The following is a 14252-nucleotide window of genomic DNA, read 5'->3' as shown; positions in this document are numbered from 1 at the left end:
TGGTGCTATTAAAAATTAAAGTCTGTGAAGTGATGATAGCTGCCATATCCAAACCTCCTCTATGTTAGCCTCACGAACACTGACCAGAGAGACCGTGTTAGCATTCTTACTTAGTTTGTTGTTGATAATCAAGTGCCCAAGACTCATATATTTTCTTTGTTATATATGTGCATCATAGAGTGGAGTGGAGGAGACAAATAAAGGAAAATATATTAGACCTGTTTTTAAAAAAATTAGAAATGTTAAATGTGTATTAAATTATTTTTTGTGGAAGTAACTAATATTACCAAATATACTATTTACTTTTTACAGCAACAAGCTTTAGAACTAGCTTTGGATCGTGCAGAGGTGAGGTGTGACTAAGTTACATATTGAAATAGTGTTGTCTTTGGCAAAAGCTCAGTTTTAAGAGATTTTTGTATGTGATTTTTAAAGGAGCACATTATTATTTGTTATTTTAGGACAAGTATGCCTATCATTTTCTATAAATATGTAAAAATACCAGGTGATACTTGGATCACCTGTTACTTGGAATCCTCAAGATAATAATGCTATAGAATAAAACTTGAACAAGGATATAGAATTTCTAAATTGCCTTTTCCTGTTTTGACAGTTTTTCTAATTACTCAAAGGAAAAAATAGCTAAGGTGTACAGTGTATGATTTTTCATACATTCAGCATATTTTGAACAACCAGAAAATATATTGAGAATATTTCTGACTTGTGAAATCATGGTTGTGAAACTATGGTTTTGCTTATGGCAATGAAAACTCTGCTAAATCGTAGTGCAGTTTAAATTTCATTTGTTTGAAATTTATATTTAGATGTTAAGTAGTTTTTCCTACAAAATGTAATTCAGAGACTTAAGTGACTGAATAGCCTTTTTAGCCTTACGTATGTTTTAGATATACTCAATACAGTTGTTCATACTCAAAAGCAAAAGACAAGCTATTCTCATAAATTTTTGTTTTTTAGTATGTCATTGAAAGTGCCCGACAGAGACCTCCTAAAAGGAAATACCTATCAAGTGGAAGGTATGAATAATTAATTGGTAACGTCTTAGATTCATTGAAATATGATGATAGCTACCATTTATCACATTCCTGGTAGGCACTGAGCTAGAAATTTTATAGGTTATTTGCATGTATTAGGAATTTCTAAGTTGATGTTAGCTACCATATCCAGCTCCACCCCCACTTTTGGGAAATTGAGGAAAAAATGTTAATATTTAGGAAAAAATTAAATAACATTCGTGTCATGATGATTACTGTATTAACATTTTGTATGTTTATTTCATTAAATTTTTTTAGAAAATCTGTATTTCAAAAACTTTATGACTTGTATATTGAAGAATGTGAAAAAGAACCTGAGGTTAAGGTAAGTGTACATTTTTATTGTGTTGTAGCTTTTGAAATGTAGAAGAGGGGAATTCAGAGGAGTTAAATTTGGAGCATTTCATTATTGTGTGTGTGTGTGTATGTGTGTACACTAACATCTTTTTTAACCAGACTCTAGTCAGTTCCACAGCTGACCCAGAGCTCTGGCTAATCTGGCACCAGGCAGAGATCACCTGCTGAGGTAGGAGTGGAGGAACAGTTTATTGAGTAACTAGGAAGTCATAAGCAAAGCCACAGTATATATTATCTTTTGCTTCTTCTTCCCCCTAAGAAGTAATTTATAAACTTATAGCAAGAGAACAGTAACCTGTTTTCTCATGATGATTTGAACTGGGAAGCCAGAGTTATTACAGGACATGTAGGAAATTCAAGTAAATAAAAGGTGAACTTGGTCATAAAACAAGTTCATGGCCAATTTAACTTAATTCATTTTTATTTGGCATAAAGATATGGGTAGTAGAAATGTAACAGAAGTTGATTTATTGATGTCTTTGAGCCCTCAGGTTGGAAGGGCCTTAAAGGTCTCTATGAGCTTTTGTTGTCTGTCTTTAAAAATGAATACAGTTTTACTATTTAGGCCAAAAACAGTGGAATTCCAGTAGTGTCTAACTTTAAAATCTTTACATTAGGAAAAAAATTATTTTTAAACTTATAAATAAATCTTTTTTAAATTTTATTTTACTTTTTTAATTGAGACAGAGTTTCACTCTGTTGCCTAGGCTGGAGTGCAGTGGCGAGATCTTGACTCACTGCAAGCTTTGCTTCCTGGGTTCAAGTGATTCTCCTGCCTCAGCCTCCCAAGTATCTGGGACTACAGGCACCTGCTACCTGACTAATGCCTGACTAGTTTTTTGTATTTTTAGGAGAGACGGGGTTTCACCGTGTTAGCCAGAATGGTCTCGATCTCCTGACTTCTTGATCCACCCACCTCAGCCTCCCAAAGTGCTGGGATTACAGGCATAAGGCCCCACGCCTGGCAACTTATAAATAAATCTTATAGTATGTTTTTCATAAGTTTTGCTGAGGTATACTTGACATAAAATAAATTATACATGTTTAAAGTATGTATTTTCTAAGTTTCGACATATGCATTATGGGTAGAAACACCTCATGAAAGCATCATTACAATCAGTATAATGTACATATCAATCACTTCAGTGATGGAACTAAAATAGGAGAGCTACATCTGTGAAGATTCTAAATTGGAATTGGCAAGCCCCTCTCCACCAGCTAAATGTGGCCTACTGCATGTTTTTATAAATGAATTTTTGTTGCAACCCATCACATCTGTTGGTTTGTGTATTATCTAGGGCTGCCTTACAGGTACAAAGGCAAATTGAGTATTGTAGCACAGACCATTTGGCCCACAAGTGTCAAATACTGTCTGGCCCATTAAGAAAGAAAATTTGCAACCTCTAGTCTAAATGGGATCAACTCTGTGGTAGCTAATTTGTTTTGTTGAAGAGATACACATACTGTAAAAATTTATCTAATTCTGTCTTAAGTCAAATTATGAGGGTTTCCTCTATACTGAAATAACATTTTTAGTCTCTCTTTACTAGTTTAACATCTAAGTGGTTAAAAGTTATTTACCTTTTAAAAAAAATTTTTCAGATTGCTTAGTGTTTTGATCTATGGTGATGACAGATTAAGAATTTATCACTTCTCTCTGTATGTGTGTATTAAATGTTTAATATATATTGTATATAAGATATTAAAAACATTTCTTTTTTTTGAGATTCTGCAAAAATATTCTATTGTTATTTTTGCTAAATAGGATTTGATGAAAGGATTTGTTAAACCTATAAGTGGGTTTTATTTTAAATCATACACATTTTTTAAATCATGGATTTTTGTTGTGGTTTTTAAGGAGGTGTTGAATTAGATTTATAGAAAATATCCAAATTGCTTACTTCGTCTTACCAATTAGATATTTTTAGGTTCAGCATTTCAGCTTAGAGCTTTTGAACTTGTTTCTGTCTTATTTAGCCTATAAAATATTTAAGAAATGTGCACTTCTTAGATACAACCAAAAGAATGCTCCAGATTCTTTAGGTTAGACTTACACTTAATGGAAACTATATAATTCCATGTTTTATATATTTGCATTTAGTGATTTTATAGTCTACTCATTTAAATATTTATATTTCTTAAGTATTCAAAAGTGCTTATTTGTTTTTATTGTCTTATAGGTCACCAGTTTTTTTTTTTTTTTTTTTTTTTCCGAGACGGAGTTTCGCTCTTGTTACCCAGGCTGGAGTGCAATGGCGCGATCTCGGCTCACCGCAACCTCCGCCTCCTGGGTTCAGGCAATTCTCTTGCCTCAGCCTCCTGAGTAACTGGGATTACAGGCACGTGCCACCATGCCCAGCTAATTTTTTGTATTTTCAGTAGAGACGAGGTTTCACCATGTTGACCAAGATGGTCTCGATCTCTTGACCTCGTGATCCACCCGCCTCGGCCTCCCAAAGTGCTGGGATTACAGGCTTGAGCCACCGCGCCCGGCCTATAGGTCACCAGTTTTTAAAATATAAATTAATTTGCATAAAACATAGTAGTAGATAAAAATTGAGTTTACATAGCTGTCCCATACATAGTGGCTATAGTTTTGTGAGCCTTCCCCATTTATTCAGGGTCATAATGTGGAAAGAGCACCAAAAGGTTAATTCAAGCCTGATTTTGTTAAATCATAGCATTATTTGTTAAGGTTATACTGAATTATTTTCATGAACTCTACCTCTTTTTAAAGCAGAAATTAAGAAGAAATGTGAACTTGTTAGAGAAGCTTGTTATGCAAGAGACTTTGTCGTGTTTAGTGGTCAATCTATACCCAGGAAATGAGGGATATTCTCTGATGCTCAGGGGAAAAAATGGATCAGGTAAGACCTTCCAGAGCACAGCTGCCACAAAATACTTTTCCAGGCAGGATGTGCTGTTTTTTAAAGTAGTTTTTTAACCTGCGAAAGCATTTGTCCTTCAGTTCAGTGATGACTTAGTGTTAAAAACAGATTTTGATCCCAATTTTCTTCCGTATGTTTTGTTAGAACGTTAGAAATTATCTCTGATATAATTAGCTTTCCTGAATGTGCATTTTAAAAGTATTCTAATTGATATATCTTTGAAGTCAAATTACAAAAGCATCTCAGAACCAAAGGAAAGGTTAAAACAAGGAAAATTATAAAAGCATAACTTATAAATGATTATTTCCCTTTATTTTATTGCTATTTATATTTTAAGATAGTGTACTGTGTTTAAAGGTAGATATTCCTGCAGTTTGAATGTGAATCTGAAATCTTCAAAATTAAGCAGACTCGCTGCCTTTTGAGTAATTTTCACATATTAAAAATATTTTAATATTGAGTATGAAAATTTCTGTTAATGGTGAATACAAAAATAATTTTAAAATATAAATACTCTTCCGTTTCACTAAAAAGGCATAACAATTTGACATGATGATAATGTGAATTCTACAAGGAACTCACATAACTAGAATTTTGTGTATGTTGATAATTAATTGTAAATTGTAACACCAAGAGAATTTTGCTCTAAAAGTGACCACTTTTCAGATAAGGCACCAAATTGTCCCTCTGATTTCCAGATTAGATTAATTGGTCTTCAGTAAACTTTCAGTTACTTTGACATTGGAATTTTATCATATTCTGGTTATTTTGCTTTGGGCTGCAATTCAGATTGTGACGTTATGCCAAATTTTTTTTCATAATGTGTTAGGTTTTTTTTTCCTACCCTTAAATAAAGATGGACGTTAGGAGGGCCTTTTGGTTTTGTTTTTTTTCAATCCTTGCTTTGTTGAAATACCTTTCAGTTTTATTATATATGTATTTTTTTGAAAAGCCATTTGAATTATACAGCTAAGCTTTCAGTAAGCCTGATCATTTTCAAACTTTATGTTTTAAATTAAGATTCTGAGACCATACGACTGCCCTATGAAGAAGGAGAGTTACTTGAATATTTGGATGCAGAAGAATTACCTCCTATTTTGGTTGATCTCCTAGAAAAATCTCAGGTGCAAAATTTTTGTCTTTAAAATGTCTTCATATTTGTTATAAGTATATGATGCATATACATATATGTCATATTAGATGTATGTATACATATATGTTATAAATGACTATATGATTCTTCTAAAATAGTTAGAACAATTAGCTCGTCAATTGGAAATCTCCCTATAGTTACAATCAAGAAATTATGAAAGGAACTACTTTAAATATTTATGAAGCTTTCCCTTGGGGCCCAGAAACTGGCTTTTACATCTGTACTTCTCTTCATAGCCCACCTAGGTAAGCACTCCCTTGCTCTGTTCTTCTTCCTTCTTACTGCCTTAACTTAACCCTAGTCATACTGTGTACTCAACTAAGGAAGAAGAAGCCAACACGTGAGAACTCTTGTTTCCTCCTAGCACCAGTCGACTAGCATCCCTATATCTCTCTCCATATCTGCCTGCCTTCCTGTTAAAATAGGTGATATATACTGTTCATAAGGCATCCATCCCCTCCACTTGTTTTCTGAATTCTCCCTTCCTTCTCAAGGGGTTAAAATTATAACCTCTCTTTTTTCTATCTATTTCTCTTTCTCTACTAAATGCAGAATGCAAGCATACTGTGTTACAGGTTGAGTATCTCAAATCTGAAAATTTGAAATCACAAGGCTCCAAAATCTGAGCACTGATGTAACACTTAAAGGAAATGCTAATTAGAACATTCCAGGTTTGATTAGGGATGCTTAACCTAAGTATAATGCAAATATTTCAAAATCCGAAACATTTCCAGTCTCAAGCATTTCAGATAAGGGATACTTAACCTGTATGTCTCAAATTAAAAAAAAAAAAATCCTTCCTTTACCTCATGTCCTTCTCCAACTACTGCTCTATTATTCTCTTATTCTTGTCAGCAAAACTACTCAAAGAATTTATAGTCATTTCCTTTTTTTTCATATTCCATTCTTTCTACCATCCATCTCATTTGGCATCATGACATCATTCTACAGAGGCTGCTTTTGTGTCAGAGTTACCAGTGATTTCCATATACTGAATAATTGGTCACTTTTCTGTTCTCTTCTTAATTGGCTTCTTAGCAAAATCAGTGGATGTAGTTACATCTTGCATGATATGCCTTTCCGTTGACTTCCGGGGTATCATTTTCCTAGTTTTCCTCTGTGTTTTCTAATCCTTCGATCTTTTTTACTATAATTTCTGTTCCATTTTTTACTATAATATCTGTTTTCAGAGATCAGTCCTTGACCCTCTGTTTTTATTTAGGAATATTCTCTCTCAATGATTTCAGCCAGTTTCATGGGTTTTTTAAATGTTACTTTGTCTATTGCTTATATGCTTCACCATGGCCATTCCACCAAGCTCCTGACTTACTTATTTACTTGGATATATAATAGGTTCCTCAAATTTAACATGGCAAAAACAGAACTTTACCTCCCAAACCGGTTTTGTCACCAGTCTCTTCAATCTAACAGATTACCCTATCCTCACCTTCCACGTTCAGTTCATCAACAAATACCAGCTCTCTCTTTAAGATACACAGTCAAGCCCAGTGCTCTGAACAAAACCCTTGCTTTCCTGTTTGTCTTCATCTTCTAAATCTCATCCTCACTCACTACATTTCATCCCTGCTTGTTTTATTTCCACAATAAAACACTCCAAGCTTGTTCCTACAGTAACAACTTTTCATCTGTTATTCATCTGTATGGAATGATCTGTTGCTGATGTCTCTGGCCTTTTCTTGTGATTCAGATCTTAGGTGAAACCTAAGGATTTTATCTGCACATACAATCCAGATTAGCCCTTCCCCATTTTATTTCCTTTAGAGACTTCATCACTATCTAAAATTATTTTGTTCTATTTACATGTTTATTGCCTGTCTTCCCACAACTGAGAGCAAATGTTGTCTGACCACTGTATCTGTGAAGCTGTATTTGGATAGTGTCTAGCACATCGTATGCATTGTAGTTTCTCCGTAAATATTTATTAAAAAGAATGACAATAAGAATGACTTATAACCTGGAGACCGAAGTACTCACTAAAAGTTCTGAATGGATGAAAAACATACTATGAGTGACTGTGGCAAGTCATAATTAACAAAACTTCAGTGGCAAGAATTCTTACATTTGGGCATAGAAAGGACTGAAAAACTATTTTTCATTTGAATTTTATATTTAGCTTTCCTCTTATTAATAAAGGCTAAGGGCAAAGATTTTATTTCTGGAATTTTAGCAGAGCAAATATAGCAGTTATATCTAGAAGCTGAAACGCTGGCAAGGTTGATTGGCAATTTATGACAGTGATAACCTTTGTAATAATGACAAAGTTAGCAAAATGTAACAGTAAGACAATGAGCTTCAGAAGAACAGCAGTTCCAAGAATCTATAACATAATAGTAATATGTAAATGCCAAAAGTCAAACTGTTGACTCAGTAGATGCCAAGTCAGTCTATAACTAGAAACTATTAGTTTTAAATAGTTTTCAATTACTTCTTGTGTCATAGTGATGAACATAAAGTACTTCCTCTGAAAAAGTTTATATAGTGTTAAATCTACCAAGGAAATCTATCGAAGTATACATACACGAGTGCCCAGAAATATCACATGAATGTAAAGAATGTGAAATGTTTGATATAAACCTACTTATTTAGGCTTTTGAAAAAAATGATACTCACATATTTTTACTCAAACAGGTTAACATTTTTCATTGCGGATGTGTCATAGCAGAAATACGTGACTACAGGCAGTCCAGTAATATGAAATCTCCTGGTTACCAAAGTCGGCACATTCTCTTACGTCCAACAATGCAGGTAAGGATGTTTAATTAAGAAATACTATTTTAGATTTTAGTTGGGAGTTTTATTTATGGAATGTCTTCATATGTTCGTGCACAGATTAATGAGTTTTTTAAAAATTTTTATTTCTTCTAGACTTTAATTTGTGATGTACATTCAATAACAAGTGATAACCATAAATGGACCCAGGTTAGTTGTTTTTTTTTTTTAATCATTCAGGTTTCTAAACCCAGCCTAGCATATCTTTCTTTGTTATTTATACTGGTTGCCTTGAAATGAGGGGAACTCTCTTACCCCTAAGAAAAACGAGTAAACCCTCCAGTTCTGGCTCAGTGGTATATGAGGGGACTTCAGAAAGTTTGTGGAAAATTGGAATTAAAAGATAATAAAAAATATAAACTTCTCAATATAAGCTCCATCAAGTTCAAGACACTTGTAAATGATATCAACCATTTAGTCCATCCCTAAAGAATTGAGGGTCTTGGGAATTGAACCATATCAATGCAATCTTTTTTACATTATTAACTGAAGAAAAATGGGTACTTTCTAAACTTTTTTTTTTAAGATTAGGAAACAAAAAGAAGTCCAAAGGAGCCAAATCTGGACTGTAAGATGGATACCTGATGATTTCCCATCAAAACTTTTACAAAATTGCTCTTTTCTGTTGAGAGGAATGAGCAGAAGCATTATGGTGCAGATCGAATCTGGTGAAGCTTTCCTGGGCATTTTTCTGCTGAAGCTTTGGCTAATTTTCTCAAAAGCATATATCATCATTCTTTGTTCCTCTAGAAAGTCAACAAGCAAAATGCCTTGAGCATCCCAGAAAACTGTTGCCGTGATCTTTACTCTTCGCCTGTCGCTCTTGCTTTAACTAAACTAATTCTGCCTCTTGGTAGCCATTGCCTTAATTGTGCTTTATTGTTTTCAGGATTCTACTGGAAAGAATGCTTTAGTATCTTGTTCCTGCTTGTTGAAAATTTCTGTTGAAAGCTCTGCTTTTTGCAGCTCATCTGGATGTAGTGGTTTTGGCACCCAACAAGTAGAAAGTTTACTCAACTTTAATTTTTCAGTCGGAATTGTTCAAGCTGAACCAGTTGAGATGCCTATAGTGTTGGTGATTGTTTCTGCTGTTAATCACTGGTCCTCTTCGATTAGGTTACAAACAAAATGAATTTTTTTCCTTGTAAATTGATGTGGATGATCTGCTGCTGCAGGCTTTATCTTTAACATAGTCTTGTCTTCTTAAAACAAGTAACCCATTTGTAAACTGCTACCTTCTTTGGGGCATTCTTCCCGTAAACTTTTCATAAAGCATCAGTGATTTCATGATTCTTCCACTCAAGCCTCACCATAAATTTGATGTGTGTTCTTGCTTCAGTTTTAGCAGAATTCATGTTGCTCTGGTAGAGGCTGTTTTCAAACTGATATCTTTCTTAGTGTTTCAAACTAGGTTCTATTCAGACAGGTTATAACAGCTTAGTACATGTTTTATTTTGGTCCAAAAAGTTTTGAAACCTATGTATAGTTTTTTCTTAATACTCATTTCTTATAAACTTTTGTAAGACCCCTTGTATATGAGATGCCCACTTACAAAAAAGTTTTCAATTCTCTGTGACTATAGTGAGGAGTAATTACTAAGTCAAAGAAAATATCAGTAATGGTAGTTACCCTTTCTGTGATATGTGATTATAAAGTAACCTTCAGTTCATCAGTAACTACTAAGTATTGTGTTTTGGTTTGAGCCATAATCTTGTCATCTACAAAAAGATGAAAAGCTATTAAAAGAATATTAGAAGACAGAAAAACTCATTGGTTACCATCAGAGTTTGCTAGGTCATCAGGTACTCTGAGGATTGGTAAAAGAGAGAATATAGTATTTATTCTGCCATTCTCATTATGAACTGTATTTTAGGCAGCCAAGTAACTGAGGGAAAATTCTTAGGAAAATTTCCAGCTAAAAAGTGCAAAAGAAATGATAGACTTTTAAAAAAAAAGTTCGAAAGTTTTAATGAAGTAATGAATCTGGACAGCAGTAATTCTTGGATGTGAAAACCATTAGATGGTAGGTTAATTGGAAATTTTATAATGTAGAAATCTTAAACCCACTGATTGAAGATGGGACAGCCAGTTATTGTGTACCTTTTGGCTTGATAAAGAGACAGTACATAACAGTGGTAATAGCACCACTAAAGAACTTCCTGTCCAAAAAAAGAGAGAGAGCCCATATTAAATCAATTCTCTAGATGTAACTAGCAGTTTATAGGAATTCAGTGAATAAAATAAACTCTTAAGTGACACAGCAAAGAAGCAACCAGACAGATCTACTGACATGAGAAAGCAATTGGTCAATTCTAACAAATTCTTATTTAGCAATATTATTAATTGATTTACTTTAAAAAAAATTAGCCATAGCTATCAAGATACTTCAGAGGTTAAGCAAAATAATAGGATTCAGTAAAGTACATTATGTGATAACAGTAAAGAGCCCATATGTACTTTGGAATTGGGTATATAGAGTTCACACAATATTAGCAGAGTCATTTTTATTCTTGTAATGTAGTTAAGCTGAGTATAGAATGGGACCGTTACTTCGCAGTTACTGAAAAATGCCATAACCGTTTATGTCCCTGTAGGTTTTGTGAGAGCAGAGGATTTTGTTCTGTTCACCACTTTATCCCCAACTCCTAAGAGGTGCCTAACACAGTATAGGTGCTCAAATAGTTTGTTGAATTAATGAGTAGCCACTCTTACAATCTGAGCATTTCATACTCTACAAATTATAGGCATATCTCAGAGATATGGGTTTGACTCCAGAGCACTGCAATAAAGCAAGTCACATGAACTTTTTGGTTTCCTAGTGTATAAAAAGGTTGCATTTACACTATGTAGTTGACCTTGAACAACACAGATGTAAGGGGCAGTGGCCCTTGTGCAGTCAAAAATCCACGTGTAACTTCTGACTCCTCTAATACTTAACTGTTAATAGCCTCCTGGGAAGCCTTACTGGATTTTGTTTTTTGTTTTGTTTTTTGAGGCAGAGTCTCGCTCTGTTACCCAGGTTGGAATGCATTGGCACAGTCTCAGCTCATTGTAACCTCTGCCTCCCAGGCTCAAGTGATCCTCCCATCTTAGCCCCCTTAGTAGCTGGGACTATAGGTACATGCCACCATGTCCAGCTAGTTTTTTATTTTTATTTTTTGGTAGGGATGGGATTTCACCATGTTGCCCAGGCTGATCTCAAACTCCTGAGCTCAGGTGATCTGCCCGCCTGGGGCTCCCAAAGTACTGGGATTACAGGTGTGAGCCACCATGCCTGGTCATTAACATTTATTTTGTATGTTATATGTATTGTGTTCTGTATTCTTATAATTAATTACTAGAGAAAAGAAAACATTAAGAAAATCATAAGAGAAAATATGTTTACTATTAATAAGTATATCATATTAAAGGTCTTCATCCTCATCATCTTCACATTGAGTAGGCTGAGGAGAAGAGGAAAGGTTCATCTTGCTGGCTCAGGAGTACAAAGGTAGAGTAGATGGAAGGGGAGGCAGAAGAGGCACGCACACTCGGTGTAACTTTTATTGAAAAAACTCCTGTGTAAGTGAACCTTGATAGTTCAAATCCATGTTGTTCAAGAGTTAACTGTACTGTAGTCTGTTAAGGGTGCCATAGCATTATGTTTAAAAAAAAAAAAATCTATATGTCTTAATTTAAAGATACTTTATTGCTAAAAAAAAAAGCTAATGATCATCTGAACCTTCAGGGAGTCATGATCTTTTTGCTGGTGGAAGGTATTGCCTGGATATTGATGACTGCTAACAGATCAGGGTCTGACAGATTGGGGCAACTGTGGCAGTTTTTAAAAATAAGACAACAGTGAACTTTGCCCTGCCGATTGACTGTTCCTGTCATGAAAGAGTTCTCTGTAGCATGTGATGGAATTTTACCCTGCAGTAGAACTTCTTTCAGAATTGGAGTCAGCCCTCTAAAACCCTGCTGCTGCTATGTTGTCAACTAAGTTTATGTAATAGTCTGAATATTATGTTGTCATTTCAGCAATGTTCACAGCCAGGAATAGATTCCATCTGAAGAAACCACTTTTGCTGGGCATGGTGGCTCAAACCTGTAATCCCAGCACTGGGAGGTGGAGGTGGGCAGATCGTGAGGTCAAGAGTTCAAGACCAGCCTGGCCAATATGGTGAAACCCCATCTCTACTAAAAATACAAAAATTAGCCAGGCATGGTGGTGGGTGCCTGTAATCCCAGCTACTCAGGAGGCTGAGACAGGAGAATTGCTTGAACCCAGGAGGCAGAGGTTGCAGTGAGCAGAGATCGCACCATTGCACTCCAGCCTGCGTGACAGAGTGAGACTCTGACTCAGAAAAAAAAAAAGAAACCTTTCTGTGCTCATCCATAAGAAGCAACTGGTCATCCATTCAAGTTTGATCATGAGATTATAGCAATTCAGTCACATCTTCAGGCACTACTTCTAATTGTAGTTCTCCTGCTATCACCACACCTGTAGTAATTTCTTGTCCTGAAGTCTTTAACCCCTCAGAGTCATCCATGAAGGTTGGAATCAGCTTCTCCCAAACTCATATTAATGTTTCTATTTCGTCCCCCTCCTGTGAATCATGCACGTTCTTAGTGACATCTACAATGGCAAATCCTTTCCAGAAGGTTTTTAATTTACTTTACCCAGATCCATCAGAGGAATCACTATCTATGGCAGTTAACACCTTACAAAATGTATTTTTTAAATATTAAGACTTGAAAGTCAAAGTTACTCCTCGATCCATAGGTTGCAGAGTGGATGTTGTGTTGGGATCTATGAAAACATTAATCTCCTTATATATCTCCATCGGAGCTCTTGGGTGACAAGGCCATTGTTAATAAGCAGTAATATTTTGGAAATCTTTTTTTGTGAGCAGTAAGTCTCGGTAGTGGCCTTAAAATAATTTGGTAAACCGTGTGGTACACAAATGTGCTGTCATCCAGACTTTGTTCTTCCGTTTATAGAGCACTGACAGTAATAATTGTTAAAGGTTCTAGGATTTTCAGAATGTTCAAACAAGCATTGGCTCCACCTTCAAGTCACCAGCTGTATTAATCCCCAACAAGAGAATCAGCCTGTGCTTTGAAGCCAGACATTGACTTCTCTCTAGCTATGAAAATTCTGGATGGCATATTCTTCTAATGTAAGGCTGTTTCATTTAATTGGAAATACTGTTGTTTAAGGTAACCACCTTCGTCAGTTATCTTAGATCTTTTGGATAACTTGTTGCAGTTTGTATATCAGCACTTGCTGCTTCACCTTGCACTTTTATGTTTTGGAGACAGCTTCTACTGTTAAACCTCATGAACCAGTTTTCTGCTTCAAACTTTTCTTCTGCAGCTTCCTCACTGCTCTCACATCATAGAATTGAAGAGAGTTGGGATTTTGCTCTGGATTAGGCTTTGGTTTAAGGATTGTTGCAACTAGTTTGATCTTCTATCCAGACCACTAAAGCTTTCTTTGTATCAGCACTAAGGCTGTTTTGCTTTCTTATGTGTTATGGATGTTCACTGGAGTAGTACTTTTAATTCCTTTATGAACTTTTCCTTTATATTCACAACTTGGCTAACTGGCACAAGAGACCTGACTTTCAGCCTGTTGCAGCTGTTTATAGGCCTTTCTCATTAAGCTTAATAATTTCTAGCTTTAGATTTAAAATGAGATATGTGTGAATCTTCCTCTCACTTGAACACTGAGGCCATATTTGCCTAGGAGTAAAAAGTCCTGAGAAGTAGAAGAAAGACAGGGTAGGGACGTGGCACACAGGGGAGTGGTGGATCAATGAAGCTGTCAGAGAAGATACATCATTTCTTGATTGAGTACACTTCAAATATCACAGATCACCGTAATAGATTTAATAATAATGAAAAAGTTTGAGATACTGAAAAAATTACCAAAATGTGACACAGACACAAAATAAGTGTGTGCTTTTGGGAAAATGGCACTGGATAGGCTTGCTCAATGCAAAATTGCCACAGATCTCTAATATGTAA

General features: G+C 35.1%; 1 protein-coding gene across 10 annotated transcripts in view; it reads left to right on the top strand.

Annotated features, from left to right (window-relative positions):
* SUPT20H (SPT20 homolog, SAGA complex component) overlaps positions 1 to 14252 on the top strand; it is a 48865-nt gene that overhangs the window by 9689 nt on the left and 24924 nt on the right. For 5 of the 10 annotated variants that reach the window (XM_021669296.2, XM_021669294.2, XM_021669291.2 and 2 more), the window contains exons 3-9: positions 313 to 348; positions 976 to 1034; positions 1311 to 1377; positions 4147 to 4276; positions 5318 to 5421; positions 8100 to 8216; positions 8337 to 8390. In XM_021669296.2, the coding sequence (XP_021524971.2) occupies positions 313 to 348; positions 976 to 1034; positions 1311 to 1377; positions 4147 to 4276; positions 5318 to 5421; positions 8100 to 8216; positions 8337 to 8390 (567 nt within the window). The remainder of the gene's footprint in view (positions 1 to 312; positions 349 to 975; positions 1035 to 1310; positions 1378 to 4146; positions 4277 to 5317; positions 5422 to 8099; positions 8217 to 8336; positions 8391 to 14252) is intronic. The other 5 variants (XM_012465593.3, XM_012465592.3, XM_012465591.3 and 2 more) reach the window with 2 other exon arrangements.

Source organism: Aotus nancymaae, unplaced genomic scaffold (genome assembly GCF_030222135.1).
Source record: "Aotus nancymaae isolate 86718 unplaced genomic scaffold, 86718_ANA_hifiasm-v0.15.2.pri h1tg000043l, whole genome shotgun sequence".
Classification (NCBI taxonomy): Eukaryota; Metazoa; Chordata; class Mammalia; order Primates; family Aotidae; genus Aotus; species Aotus nancymaae.
This window is presented reverse-complemented; position numbering and strand designations above follow the sequence as displayed.